The sequence below is a fragment of the Mustela putorius genome, unplaced genomic scaffold (assembly GCF_011764305.1).
Source record: "Mustela putorius furo isolate JIRA1106 unplaced genomic scaffold, ASM1176430v1.1 tig00000174_pilon_pilon_pilon, whole genome shotgun sequence".
Classification (NCBI taxonomy): domain Eukaryota; kingdom Metazoa; phylum Chordata; class Mammalia; order Carnivora; family Mustelidae; genus Mustela; species Mustela putorius.
The window spans coordinates 26,836,087-26,849,734 of NW_025421304.1; the positions used below are offsets into that span (position 1 = coordinate 26,836,087).

At 52.4% G+C, this 13,648-nt stretch overlaps 1 protein-coding gene across 3 annotated transcripts; it reads right to left on the minus strand.

Annotated features, from left to right (window-relative positions):
• Nucleotides 1–1,119: 1,119 nt before the first annotated feature.
• Nucleotides 1,120–6,957, minus strand: LOC101673040 (dipeptidase 2). 3 transcript variants are annotated; one of them, XM_045076206.1, is made up of 11 exons: nucleotides 6,801–6,957; nucleotides 5,631–5,916; nucleotides 5,171–5,297; nucleotides 4,759–4,861; nucleotides 4,533–4,674; nucleotides 4,175–4,244; nucleotides 3,880–4,056; nucleotides 3,474–3,558; nucleotides 2,771–2,846; nucleotides 1,583–1,718; nucleotides 1,120–1,486 (listed from the first exon to the last, which is right to left on the minus strand). In XM_045076206.1, exons 2-11 carry the CDS (start codon nucleotides 5,870–5,872, stop codon nucleotides 1,229–1,231), a joined length of 1,416 nt encoding a protein of 471 aa, XP_044932141.1. In that variant the 5' UTR covers nucleotides 5,873–5,916; nucleotides 6,801–6,957; the 3' UTR covers nucleotides 1,120–1,228. The 3 variants fall into 3 exon arrangements, with proteins under 3 accessions (XP_044932141.1, XP_004744544.1, XP_044932140.1); XM_004744487.3 differs by having other exon boundaries at nucleotides 4,759–4,888; XM_045076205.1 differs by having other exon boundaries at nucleotides 4,759–4,888; nucleotides 5,631–5,986.
• Between the last annotated feature and the right edge of the window lie 6,691 nt (nucleotides 6,958–13,648).

The window sequence follows — 13,648 nt, forward strand, 5'->3', positions numbered from 1 at the left end:
GAAACTTCTTTTATAGGATGCCACTGTGACTGGTACAGTTAAAAAAATTTTTTTAAGGCCATGTCTAAATTTGCATAAAATTCCAGTAAGCAAAACTGAGAGTTTGATGTTCAACTGACTGAGCCACCCAGGCTTTGAACTATACCATTTGGGGTTATTATGAAAAGTGCTGCTTTAAATATTATTTAATATGCCTTTTGGAAAACCTATATATGCATTCCTGTTGGATATATACCTGGGGTGAAATTACTCATTCATGGGGTATGCATAGACTATTAGTATTAACTATTATTTTTATTAGTCATTATTATCATATTTATTATTATTAGCTGTCATTATTAGCATTAACTATTAATTTTGACTATTATTAATGCAGTTGCTATTATCATTAATGGCCTGGGAATAAGATAGTGTGGTTTTCTAAGTAGCTTGTGCTTCTCAGAGAGGAAGTCCCTGAGGGACATGGGAGGGGGTGGGTCCACATCCAGGGAAGGTCCGTGGCCCATCATGTAGCCTGGTGTTTTGGGCTCTGTCCAAATAGGAACAAAGATTATTTGTGATCCAGGCAGGTTCCCTTCTTGGGAATCCGAACCGGAGTTCCCTTCAAGATCCCCAGGTTGTGGGGCACCTGGGTAGCTCAGTCGTTAAGTGTCTGCCTTTAGTTCAGGTCACAATCCCAGGGTCCTGGGATTGAGCCCCACATCGGACTCCCTGCTCACTGGGAAGTCTGCTTCTCCTTCTCCCTCTCTCTGCCTGCCACTCCTCCTGCTTGTGTGCTTTCTATCTCTTTCAAATAAATTAAAAAAAAAAAACTTAAACAAAAAAGAAAAAGAAAAGAAAAGAAAAGATCCCCAGGCTGTGGGTCAGGATGTGGACTGAGTGAGCTATTGAGAGGCAACCCAGAGGAAGATCCATTCTCCCAAAGCTGGAGCATGTGTCATCCACTGTCTTCTTCCAGTGCTGAGCCCAACCACTGGGGTCTTCTTGGGTCATGCTAGTGAGACTCAGGTCTTACCTGAGTAACTGGTAGTTGACTGCAGGATCCCCACCAACCACCAGAACTGGGATCCTGTGCCACCATCCAACCCTCCCCGCCCAGAGAAGGATACTCATGCCTGGTTCCATGTGTAAAACATTTATTTTCAGGAAATGTTTGTGCCTGCATGATGGCGGGAACATTGTGCAGTGTCTGTAGCTGCCGTAGTAACATCTGGTAGGATTAACTGGGTCACCAGAACCACAGAATGAGGACTAAACAGGCAGCAGTAACTGTGAGGCCTGGAGCCATTCTGGGGGGAGATCTTGACAATGATTGTCTAGGTGACCACTTAGGTGTCCAATGCTCTGAAGGCTCAGTTAGTTTCTGGTCTGGAGCCAGGTACCGTGTCTGGTGCAGACGTGAGAGAACAGAGCGGCAAGAGCTGCCCAGCTGCTCATCCGGGATCTCATCCTCCAGCGGGCTTTGCCCCTTGCTTGCCTCCCGTACCTGGAGGTAGGAGTCCATGGTCAGCAGCTCCCATAGCAGCTCCAACACACTTGCTCACACCCCTGTGCTACTCTTTTGCCCAGCCCAGCAGCATACCTGCTCCACCTGTCTGAAGACCCGCAGCAGATTTCCGCGAAGGACACCCTGGAGCTCTTCCTCACTCCAGCCGCGACTCAGCAACTCCTCTATCAGAACCGGGTACATGGACACGTCCTCCAGCCCCTGAGGGAACCTGAGTGGCCGCGAGCCAGCCAGCTGTGGAACCTCGGCCCTGTTCCCTGTTCATGACTCAGAACCACAGCCCTCTGTGTCCAGGTCTACTGACCCCTAGCTTTGGTCAGATATGGGAAAGGGAGACCTGAAGAGGGTAAGTGAATCAGACCTGCTCTGCTCATTATACTGCAGAAGGAAGCTCCTAACCACTTTGAGTCGTCATAAAAACTCATTGAATTGTACTATTAAGATCTATGTTGGAGCATCTGGGTGGCTCACTCAGTTAAGCATCCCACTCTTGATCTCAGCTCAGATCTTGATCTCAGAGTCATGAGTTCAAGCCCCATTTAAAAGAAAAACAAAAAAACACAATGATCTTTGTCTTTCACTGAATACAAAATTTCCCTCCGTTTATAAAAAGAAGAGAAGCTTTTTAAGAACTGGGTTGAGGGGCACCTGGGTGGCTCAGTGGGTTAAAGCCTCTGCCCTCAGCTCAGGTCATGATCTCAGGGTCCTGGAATTGAGCCCCTCATCGGGCTCTCTGCTCAGAAGGGAGCCTGCTTCCCCCCTCTCTCTCTGCCTGCCTCTCTGCCTACTTGTGATCTCCATCTGTCAAATAAATAAATAAAATCTTTAAAAAAAAAAAAAAAAGAACTGGGTTGACCTCCTGCAGGCACAGACCCAGCTGCAGGCAGAGGAAATGCTCAGTTCACACCAGAACTTGCTAAGAGTCTGCTCAGAAGCAGTGGGTCATGGCACCCTGGATGGCTTAGTCGGAAGAGCATGTGACTCTTGATCTTGGGGTCATGGGTTGAAGCCCCACATTGCGTTGTAAAGATTACTTAAATAAAACTTAAAAATGGCTCTGCTGGCACTAAGGGTGGGCAGATGATGACCTAGAGTGGGGCCAAGTGTTGCAAACAAGCAGTAAGGCCCAGGAAATAGACTCTGGGTGTGGGGAAAGACAAGGTGGGCCTAAAGCTGTGAGGACCACAGTGTGGTGGGCACAGTGACTATCAAGGCCCTACTGTAGCACAGCGAGCCTTAGACAAGCCATAGGGAAGCACTTACCCTCTGACCCCATCATAATCTCCGCCAATCCCAATGAACTTGGATCCAATGATTGCCCTGATGTAGTCAAAGTGATCTGGGGGATGGAGAGTCAGCAGCGTGGGGCTTCCAGGGCAGGGGTGGGATGGGGACCACACTCTACCAATTCCCCTTCTTGTAGCCTATAGGCCGCACAGGCCAGTCCCTTCATGGCCTGGCACCCAGTGTGCCAACTCGAGGCTGATGCCAGTTGACTCTAGACTGGAATTTAGATTTGGAGTAGACCCCATTTGGGCTTCTTCTGATCCAGAATCACCCTGCCTCCAGTCTCCTTGAGAGCCATGGTGGCTCCTTTCCATGGGTGTGGAGAATGACGGGGGACAAAGAATACAACTGACAAAGACCACAGAGACTTACGGGGCTGCCCAGTCCCTTGGTCAGAGACAGGGGCAGGAAGCTCTGGGAGCCCCTGCAGAGGCACAGATGGTTGGCACCTGGGCTCTATGTGTGAATGCCTCCCTTATGCCCATGAGTATCATAGTTACCAACTCTGTGTCTTCAGTTCCAAATGGCACCAAGGTGTTTTATACCATTCATCATTGAGTTTTTAGGAGCTGTGCCTGCAGCCAAGAATGAGTGAGACCACTGGGGCTGTACTGAGCCTCCCCGCTGCAAGGCTTCAGGTGCAAATCAGAGCCCTTCAGAGAGCCCAGGCAGGGCTTACCTGCCACAGTGGACACGTTGGCTAATGGGTTGCATTGCAGCACCCCCACTGACAAAGTCACCATCACGATGCCACCATTCTTCTTCTGCAGGGGTGGACAAATGGACACTCAGCTTTGCCCCCGAAATACCCACCTGCCTCTAGGCTCCCATGAAGAAGGTGTTCAGCTCTGGGTTTGATGTCAAAGGAGACTTCACCTCAAGGTTTGTGTAAATGGAGGAGACTCCACTCTGGCTGGGATGGAAATGTCTTGCAGTATTTACTGCTTAGAACCCCCACACCTGAGTTCAAGAATTCAGGGGCTATGGACTGTGGGTTTGTGAGGCAGCCTAGGGTTTGGGAAAGTTGAGGGAACAGGGGCTCAGGTTCAAGGGCTCTTGGTTTGAGGGCCCGGGCAGTCTCTCACCAGAAGCTGTAGGATATCATCAGGAACGTTCCTGGCATTCTTGCATACACCTCGGGCAGCCGAGTGGGAGAAGATCACAGGTGCTCGTGACACTTCCAAGGCTCTCCGAGCCACAGTGTCTGAGACATGGGACAAATCGACCATCATACCCAAGCGGTTCATTTCCAGCACCACTTTCTGCAGTGACAGGTTGGGGAAAGGGCATCAGGGGTGCACTTGCCCATGAATTTTTCTGTAGGGAACTGGTGGGGCATGCACATTCACAGGGGGCAGGGTATGGAGCTAGGATCCTCACCTCACCGAACCTGGTCAGCCCAGTGACATTGTTGTAGAAGGAATGGATGCCCTTAGCTGAGCTCTCTGCCCTGCAGGATGACCAGGAGGCAGTCTGAATGGTGGCCCTGACTTGGCCACAAAAGCCCACTGAATCCTCTAGACCTGCATCCCCCTGCAGCAAGAGCAGGGACCCAAGCTGGGCTGTGCCTGGCACAAGGCAGTCCCTACTGGGAAGCCAGTCTTGCTCTGGGAACCCCTGCTCCCCTCCCACTCCAGGGTCAGTGCCAGATCCCAGGGGTAAAGCTTGGTCTGAGCCCCAGTGTGATCTCGGGCAGATGCCTGCATCAGTGGACGCATACCATTTACACTGTGCTCACCATGGTGTGTTGCAGGTGTGAGTGAATGTCAGGTAGCGCACACCCAGCACATAGAAGGAACGCAAGACGGAAAGGCTACTGTCCAGTGAGTGGCCACCCTCCACACCAATGAGGCAAGCCAACTTCCGGGTGTTGTTCAGAGCTGGGGACAGGTAGGTCAGAGGGATCACTTTCAGAGGCTGGGGTATTCGGACAAATACCTAACACTCTCCACCCATCTGCCTACCTTGAACTGAGGTCACAAGCTCCAACTCAGAATAGGAGGCACACATGCGGTGGATGAGGTCGATCTGCTCCAGGGTGAGGCGCAAGGCATCCCGTTCCTGTGTCTGGCAGGGGACGTAGGCTGACCAGAACTGGGGGAAGGCCATGGGTTGGTTTGGGCAGGGGTTGCTTTCAAGCTCCCTGGGCTTCTTGCCTTCACAGCCCACAGAGCAGAAGTGGTCACTTATAATGCATTGCTTGCTCTGTGGTCTGTGGATGCTCACCAAACGAATTCACTGTGACCCCTGCAGGCCCCAGCATCCATGTTGTGGTATTTTGGGAGGCCCTACTATAACTGAGTTCCCATGTGACTAACCTGTGGTCTCTGGGGTCCTCACACTCCCTCTCAGCCCTTCCGTCCGTCCCTGTGGTACCTGGGCGCCCACGAGACCATCTCTAAGCCTGTCCAGGCTGGTGTGGCCATGGCTGAAATTGCGCAGATTGACATCCTGTAGTCTGTTGCCGTAAAACTGCCTCAGAACAAGGGGCATGTCGTTGTGGCTAGAGGGAGGGCAAGGCAAGGTCCGGTTAGGGTGAAATGGGTGGGTTCCTTGGGCTTTGGGATCAAGCAAGACCTGGGCCAAGGTTGGTGCAGGGAATGACCCCTCCAGACCACACTGTCACCAGACTATACTAGAACCCCTTGAGGACTACGCTGGGGGTTCCCACCAGGGACCGAATGAAAGAGGAAGGGAAAGGCACCCAAGGATGATGGGAGAGTGCGTCCAGGGGTGGTGTGAGGGAGTTTCCTCACTAGCCCTGCATGCTGAGAATTCCTTCCCCGCTTTGGGGTGGGCTCAGTTTCCACCCGCCCTCACGCCCGCACCTACGCACCCATCCACGAGAGGGAAGTCCCGCATCAGGGCTCGCGCGCGCTCCCGCAGACTTGGGGCGCTGGAAGCCCCCAGCGTGGCGGAGGAGCTGGGAGTGGCTGGCGGGGTCGGGGAGCTGGAGGTTCCCGGTGTGTTCTGGGCACTGGTTATAGGCCGCGGCGGCAGCAGCAGCACTAGGAGCAGGAGACATAGCGGAGGTCGCCGGCGGATCGCGGGGGTACCCTCGAGGCCCAGGGGCTGCATGCTGCTCAGGGCGGCACAGAGAGGCGGGGGCCAGTGTCGAGAGCCTGAGGGGTGGCGAAGGACAGAGAGTGGCGATAGAGTCCGTAACGTCGACTCGGACCACCGCAGCGCGGTCTGGCAAGGGGAGAACAGACTCGTAGGATCTCGGACCCGGGCGCGCAGAGCGTGCGCTCCGCCCGCCCCCAGCCAACCCGACACCACCCTCTGCGCGACTCCTCTCCTCTCTTCCTTCTCTCCTCGTCTCCAGTGCTCCGAGGGACTAACCCAGGTTGCTCTGCTACTGTCTCTAACCTTGCTCTCCAGGAGAGAAGGCTTGGGGTGCTCCTCCCAGAGAGCAGCCTCTCTCAACCACATCTGGTCCCCAATCTGCCTGCACCAGCCACCCTGAGGGCTACATGCAAATGTCTGTGGCCACAGTACTCTGAGCTTTCTCGGATTCCTGCTGCTGAGCCACAGTGAGGGTGGGGTTGGGAGGAGACAGTTTCTGGAAATGAGGGGTTAACCTTGAGGACTTTGCATTCAGGAAGAGGCCCTCTGCCCCTGACCTCTCTCTCCCCTACATTACTTCCTTGCCTACTTGTCCATCCCCTGGGGGACTCAAGCCTGAACTGGGAACTCTCAGGGGCGCCCCTCCCCCTGTTTTCCCCAGTCAGTCTCAGGCAAGAGCTCCCTCCTCAGGAGATGCTACACCTCTGAATGAAGAGATTTCTGGGATGTGAACTGAGCAACCTTGGCGGGGGTGGGTGGGGGTGGGGGGTGGGGTGGTGGTGGTGTCGGGGTGGCCTACTGAACAGAGTAGGAACTCAGCAAGCTCTTTGAGTGGGAGGAAATAAAGTCATTTGTAGGGCAGCAGAGCACCCCTCCCCGCCATCCCAGCAACATTCCTCCCAGAGCTTCAGGCTGGGCTGTTGGTCAGGGTCCCACCTACCTCAGTGTGGAAGCCTGGTCTTCACTGAAGACAGATATATGGCTCCTAAGGAAAGGCCTGGCATCTGGGTTCTGAGGCTACCTTCGTCTTATCTTTTTGCTCCTGTGGCTCTAGCTCTTCCAGAAAACTCTAGGCTGAGTTGCGTTCTTCCTCTGTAGGCCCCACCCTCATTCCCAGCCTCAGGCCTTCACCCTAGTTGCCTTCTCCAGGAACCACCCCCCTACACACACACACACACACACACACACACCCATCCCACATATAAACAGTGGAATTCATCCTCTCCCAGAAGCTCCACCACGGAGAGGCCTCAAGGTCTCTGCCGAAACTCCTTCTTCCCCAGTCTCTCAAGGTTCCACTGTGAACCTTGGCACCTTCTGGAGCTGTTTCACCTTTGGAACCTTTTCCAGGTGGCAGTAGTGACCTGTGCGGGGGTAGTGACCTAAATTTGGAGACCTTAGAAACAACCCTAGAAAGGAAGTGAGGAAAACTCTGCCAGCTTGGGTCTATCTGAGTGATTGTGCAGATGATGGTACCTGGTGTAGTCAGGCAGGGGTGAAGGGCAAACCGGTGGCACTGTGCTGGGGTTGGGTCTGCTGACTGCTGCAGCTGGAGGGTTCTCTGGGAAGCCCCACGGCAGAGTGTCCCCTGGGGTATGTCCTTGCCCTGGGTAGCTGGCGAGCTCAAGCTCAGACCTGGCTCCCTCCTTTCTCCCTCTATGGCTGGCCAGCCACCCCACGCTCACTCATGAAGCCAGTGAGTGTGGAAAGGGAGGAGAAACTCTTGGACCAGCTGGTCTCCAAGACAAAAATGTTAGTTTGAGGAATAAACAATTTGTCTGTTCTGCTCTTAATTGGCCCCCAGGAAGTGGGAGTATAAACAATGGGGAGAGGTAGGGAGGAAATCCAGAATAAATAGCAGCTGCTGACAGAGAAATAAGAAGGGAGAATTTAATTTTTTTTTTAAAGATTTTATTTATTTGACAGAGAGAGAAATCACAAGTAGGCAGAGAGAGAGAGAAGCAGGCTCCCGCTGAGCAAAGAGCCCGATGCGGGGCTCGATCCCAGGACCCTGAGATCATGACCTGAGCCGAAGGCAGAGGCTTAATCCACTGAGCCACCCAGGCGCCCCGAGAATTTAATTTTTGAGGGTAGCTTTTCTCCAGGGATCCTATGCCTTACACCCCAAGACTTGAAGGAAACTGTTGCCCAGCAGAGACAGGCAGTGCTGAACCTGAGAAAGTGGGCACCATCTCTGTAGACCACCAGCCAGGGGGAATAATTTTCAGTAATGTTCCACTTCGGTCCTTAAGCTAATTAACACCGCTAGTCATGGCCTTGCGGTGACTAGCATGCAAAGTCAATCACAGAAACACAGACATACCCAGACCCTTATATGGTTAGGGACATGTGAATGCTCATACTCAAGGAGCAAGGGGGTTTTAGCCGGGTGGCCTGTTCTTTTTACCTCGCCCGAGGCCATCTCTTTACCCTGTCCTGTGCAGCGGGACATAAACACATACTAATGAAGACTTGTCCCCTTCCTTTCTCCCTCCCCTGCCTCCCTCCCTCCCTCTCTCTGTCCCGCCCTCCCTTTCTTCCTCTCTCTCTCTCTCTCTCTCTCTCTCGCGCGCGCTCGCTCGCTCGCTTGCTCGCTTGCCTTTTAGAAGACTCCAGCATCTGTGGACAGACCTGGACAATTTTGGGGGAGGGACTATGAGAAGTTATCCAGGTTCTGGCAGTATACACGAGAGGAAACAAGGAGGGAAGCCCAGGGCCTGCCTCCAGAGCTGACCTGAATGTCATCGGTGACGCCTCCTACCCTCTGCCCACTTCTCCCCTTTAACAGCATCTCCAAATCATTCTGGTTCAACCTCCAAACATCTCCCAGGGGTACTTTCTCCATTCCCACTACCTCTTCCCCAGCTCCAGTCACTTTCATCTCTCACCTCCTCCTGGTCTCCCCACTTTTAGTCCATTCCCCAACTGAGCAGCCAGACCTATCTCTCTTTGAGAAAAATCTGTCATCTTCTTACCTAAAGTTCTTTCGTGGCTTTGCATTGCTCTTTTTTTTTTCTTAAAGATTTTATTTATTTATTTGACAGAGGGAGATCACAAGTAGGCAGAAAGAGAGAAGGAAGCACGCTCCCTGCTGAGTAGAGAGCGCGATGGGGAGCTCAATACCAGGACCCTGAGATCACGACCTGAGCTGAAGGCAGAGGCTTAACCCACTGAGCCACCCAGGCGCCCCTTCCCATTGCTCTTAGGATACAGGTTTTCCACTAGTTGAAGTCAGAACTTTTGTAAGTCAGAATGGAGTAAAACCATGAGTACCCCAGCTTTCAGAAAGTTTGCGTCATGCCACCTTGCTTTTATGAAAGACCTACGTTAGCACCTGTCTTTACTAACCAAAAGAAATCTCTGGGCTCTCTGCTCAGCAGGGAGCCTGCTTCCCTTCCTCTCTCTCTGCCACACTTTCTGCCTACTTGTGATCTCTGTCTGTCAAATAAATAAATAAAATCCTTAAAAAAAAAAAAAGAAATCTGGAGAGGATTTCTGCTTTTAGGAAGAAAGCCATTACCATACTCACATAGGTCTGTCTACCAGATTCCTTTCTTTGGCTTGTCTCTCCAGTCTCAGCAAATGGCATAAACCCTCTTGCCCTCTTGCTTTGCTGCCTATAGCCAGAGCTTTGTTACGTGTTGTTCCCTTAGCCTCCCACTGGTGGGGCTGCTGAGGCAGGGCCAGTGCAGGAAATCTTGACACCAGGGAGGGGTGCGTAAGCGCCTTCTCTTCAAATTCCTCACCAGTGTAGTGTTGACATAAATCAAGGCCTGCCAAGGACGCAGTGATAGAAACAGGCTTCTCCTGGGACCAAGCTTACTTTTGTGGCAGAGCTGACCCAAGGCCACTGCTCTCTAGTGTATCACAAGAATATGCAGGGAAGAAAACTGTCAGAGTGACAGGCCCCCTCACACACTCAGAGTGCGGGGGTGGGGGGCAGAGCCAGGGGCTTCCTCAGTCTCCAGCACTGCCCACGTGATGTTCATCCTCGTTCAGGGCTCCTTGCTGCCCCTCCTTTCTGGCTGTCACTCTGGTTCAGCTGCCACGAGGATGGACAGAGCCAATTTCCCAAGATGCAACAGTCTCTGTGGCCAGAAGACAGCCTGGCTGCCAGGGACACGCATCGTCCAATCACAAAGCTGAGGCTACCCTTCTGGAAGTGGCCAACAGGTAGCTTATTTTCCTTTTTCAAAAGGCAGCCACTGTCCACCTTGCTGGGAGAAGTGCCGTAAGCACCAGTGCGCCTCTGTCTCCTGTTCCATCCGGCCTCCTTTCTAATCCCCACCTTTGTCTTCCACATCCTTGCCAGCCTTCCTGTCCATCTTGGGTCTCCTGTAGCCTGACTCTGCCTGATCTCAGGCAGTATGGAGGATCCAGTACGCAGGGCCCCCAGAGCAAATCACAGTAGTGTTCTGCAGGCTTGAAGTGTCTGACGGGGCTGCTTCCCAGGACCAGATATTTCCATCATTTAAGTGTAAAGCTCACAGGGCTTGGGACTCTGGCCCTGAGGTTGGTTTGCCTGCTGTCCCATGTTCTGGAGGTAGTGCCATCAGCTGGGGGAGGCTGGAGAGGCGGGGCCTACAGGAGTTCCACTAAGAAAGGTCCTACAGGGAAGTCCCTGGGATTCATATGACACCTTCTGAACTGTGTCATTTGGTCGCCTAGAGAGGGGGGCATATCATGGAGAACTCGGACAGATCCAAACCCTCTTTGGTAATGTAATTTCTTTAAAAATGGAAACGTGGATGAGCCTCTCCTATTGCTTGGGTTCACGCTTGCTGGAACCTTTCCCCCCTCCTCCTCCTCCTTGCCTGAGTCCGTATCCTTTTCACCGCCGTCTGCAGGGGCTGGCCCTGCTGAAGCTGGCCAGTGAACTCAGTGAGGCCATGACCACCCTATTCGGACCCCACACTGAGCACAGCAAAGGCTGAACCAACATTCCTTGAAGAGCGAGTCGACTCGGAACTCAGTCAACACCTGCCTTTCCTTCTTTCATAGAGCAAGGGCACGTGACAACAGTGACAATGTTGTCAGAGCAGCCAAAGCTACTGTGTGTTCCAGGCTGTGCTACCAGGCCCATGTGCTGTAGTCCATTCCATCTTTTTTTTTTTGAAGATTTTATTTATTTATTTTGACAGACAGAGATCACAGGTAGGCAGAGAGGCAGGCAGAGGGAGAGAGGGGGAAGCAGGCTCCTGTCTGAGCAGAGAGCCCGATTTGGGGCTCAGATCAAGGACCCTGAGATCATCACCTGAGCCGATGGCAGAGGCTCAACCCACTGAGCCACCCAGGTGCCCCTAGTCCAATCCATTTTAACAACAGCCCACAAGGTAGGTTTTTTTGGTTGTTGTTTGTTTTCAAAGATTTTTATTTATTTGACAGAGAGACCGCGAGAGAGGGAACACAAGCAGGGGGAGTGGGAGAGGACAAAGGAGGCTTCCTGCTGAGCAGAGAGCCCAGTGCAGGGCTCAATCCCAGGACCTGGGGTCATGACCTGAGCCGAAGGCAGATGCTTAACTACTGAGCCACCCAGGCGCCTGCACAAGGTAGGTTTTTAACCAGTCTCATTTTCTAGGTGAGAAAATTGAGGTTCAGCTCAATGAAGCCGGCTGATGGAGCTGGGATCCGGAACCAGAATTCCCTTACTCTTAGATTTTTTTCGGTTTTGAGCCCTCTGATTCAGTTCTCCATCTCGGACCACTCTGGGTCCAAGGCAGTTACCCCAACAAACGGATGCCCTTTCTTGACCTCTGTGCCCCTCTGTCTGGAGACCTCCTTGAATCCACATCCAGAACACTGGGTAGGGGAATTCATATTTTGGGGGGCAACTTGTGAGGACAGTGGAACTGAGTTTGTGGTGGAGGAATGTACTTAGCTTCCTGATGTCCAGGGCTCTCTGGGACCCCAGGCCAGAGCTACTCGGGAGTCTTTTTGTTTTGTTTTGTTTTTTAATCTCTTTGGGCATCCTCTCTGTGGGTACTCCAGGCCCTGAGGGGGAGAACTTTGGAGAATGACTACCAGCCATTTGGTAAGGTCTGTCCGGTCTGCTTCTGCACGTGCCACTCATCTCCTGTTCCCTACTGCCAGGCTCACCAAAGTTGGACTGGACTGGCCTTGTCTTCAGTGCGGCTTCATGGGACATAAGACAGCCATCTGGGGAAGCCAGCAGTGGCAGAGAGAGTGGGCTCCTGGCCCGAGGATGGAACCCGCCTTGAACATGGCTGAAGGGGAGGAAAAGTAGGGGGGCTAGCAGCTACACGTGTTCTCATGGCCAAGTCCAACTGAGGTTCCATGGACTTAACTTCCAGCTGTTGCCTCTCTCACCAGGAGAGGGTTCAAGTCCTTCCCATCATCTCTTTGTCTAGATATTCCCTACTGATCATGTGCTGGAGCTGGCCCTGTGCTGGGGAATGCCATGAAGGGGCTGGACAAGTTTCCAGTTATCTACCACATCTTCTAACAGAGGCATCTGGGAGAATGGGCTGTGTGAACACCAGGTGCTGGGAACTAGCTCTGACCAAACATTTATGATGTGGCATATATGATTTTTTTCAGTTAGCCTCAAGTTCAGACTTGCGGTCCCTTTGCTCGACCTAGCCTGCTTATCTCTGAGGCCTATCAGATTGGCAACAACAGGCTGTACATGGCACACCCTGCCTCAGAGCCCCCCTGTGTCTTGGAATTTGCTGACTGCATCCAAGTTGTCATTTCACAGGTCCCTCTGTCACTTGTATTTCCTATAAAATCAGAGTTATGGGAAAAATTTAAAACCACAGGTTTCCACATCCCACCCTAAAAATGTATTCAGTAGGACTGGTATATGTACTGGGGATCTCTAGTTTTCCTGAGAGCCCAGGTTAAGTCTGTTGCCTCGTGTTTGGGAATTGCCAACCTACCCGACTCCTCCAGGATCGCAGATCTTCCTAGGTCACACCAAGTATCAGAAAGCAGCCTGAGGGTCTAATCTCCAGCAGTGGGTAGTGGGAGTGTCTGCAGGAAGAGGCATTCGCTGTCTTTTGGGGGTTAATGAGATTTATAGTGGGAACTCCCCAGGGCTTGTGCCTCTTTCCTCTAATGTAGGTTAGGGAAACTTCTTATCAGGACCTTTCCCAGCCTTGAAGGTCTGGAAGAGGAACAACACTCTTGCTGGTATGGCCCTCGAGGGTGAGTGTGCTGTTCGCAAGGTGAGGGGCTTCACCTGGGCCTGAGGGCCACAAGCTGCTGACGGTGCCCACTTTGGATCTGGGATGCTAAGGCAGGTAGACCTGGCACACAGGCCTGTACACACCCTGTCTTATTCCTTCTCTGCTGATCTTCCCCCACCCCCACTCCCTAGGACCAACAGTCCCCTTAACTGCTGAGAGAGACATTCCGCTGGTAACAGCCAGCTCCCCACTGCCATGGCACACAGTAGTCGGAATGATATTTTTAGCATCTATATCTGAGCATTTCACTACCCTGCTCAACTTCTTCCCGTGACTTCCCATCACACTTAAGATCCACATTCCTCACCGTGGCTGATGAGGCCTGCTGTGGGCTGGCCCATGCCTGCTTCTCCAACCACATCTTTTATTCTTGTCTTTTCCCTCTGGCCACACTGGCCTTTCAGTTGGTCCTAGAACAGGCCAGCCTCACTTCTGCCTCAGGATCTTTACACTTGCCATTTCCTCCTCCAGTTCTTCACATCTTCACTGAGCTGTCCCCTCCTCAAAGAAGCCTCCCCTGACTACCTTGTGGAACCTAGCATGCCCCTCATCACTCTACCCTTTTATCCCATTTTACTTT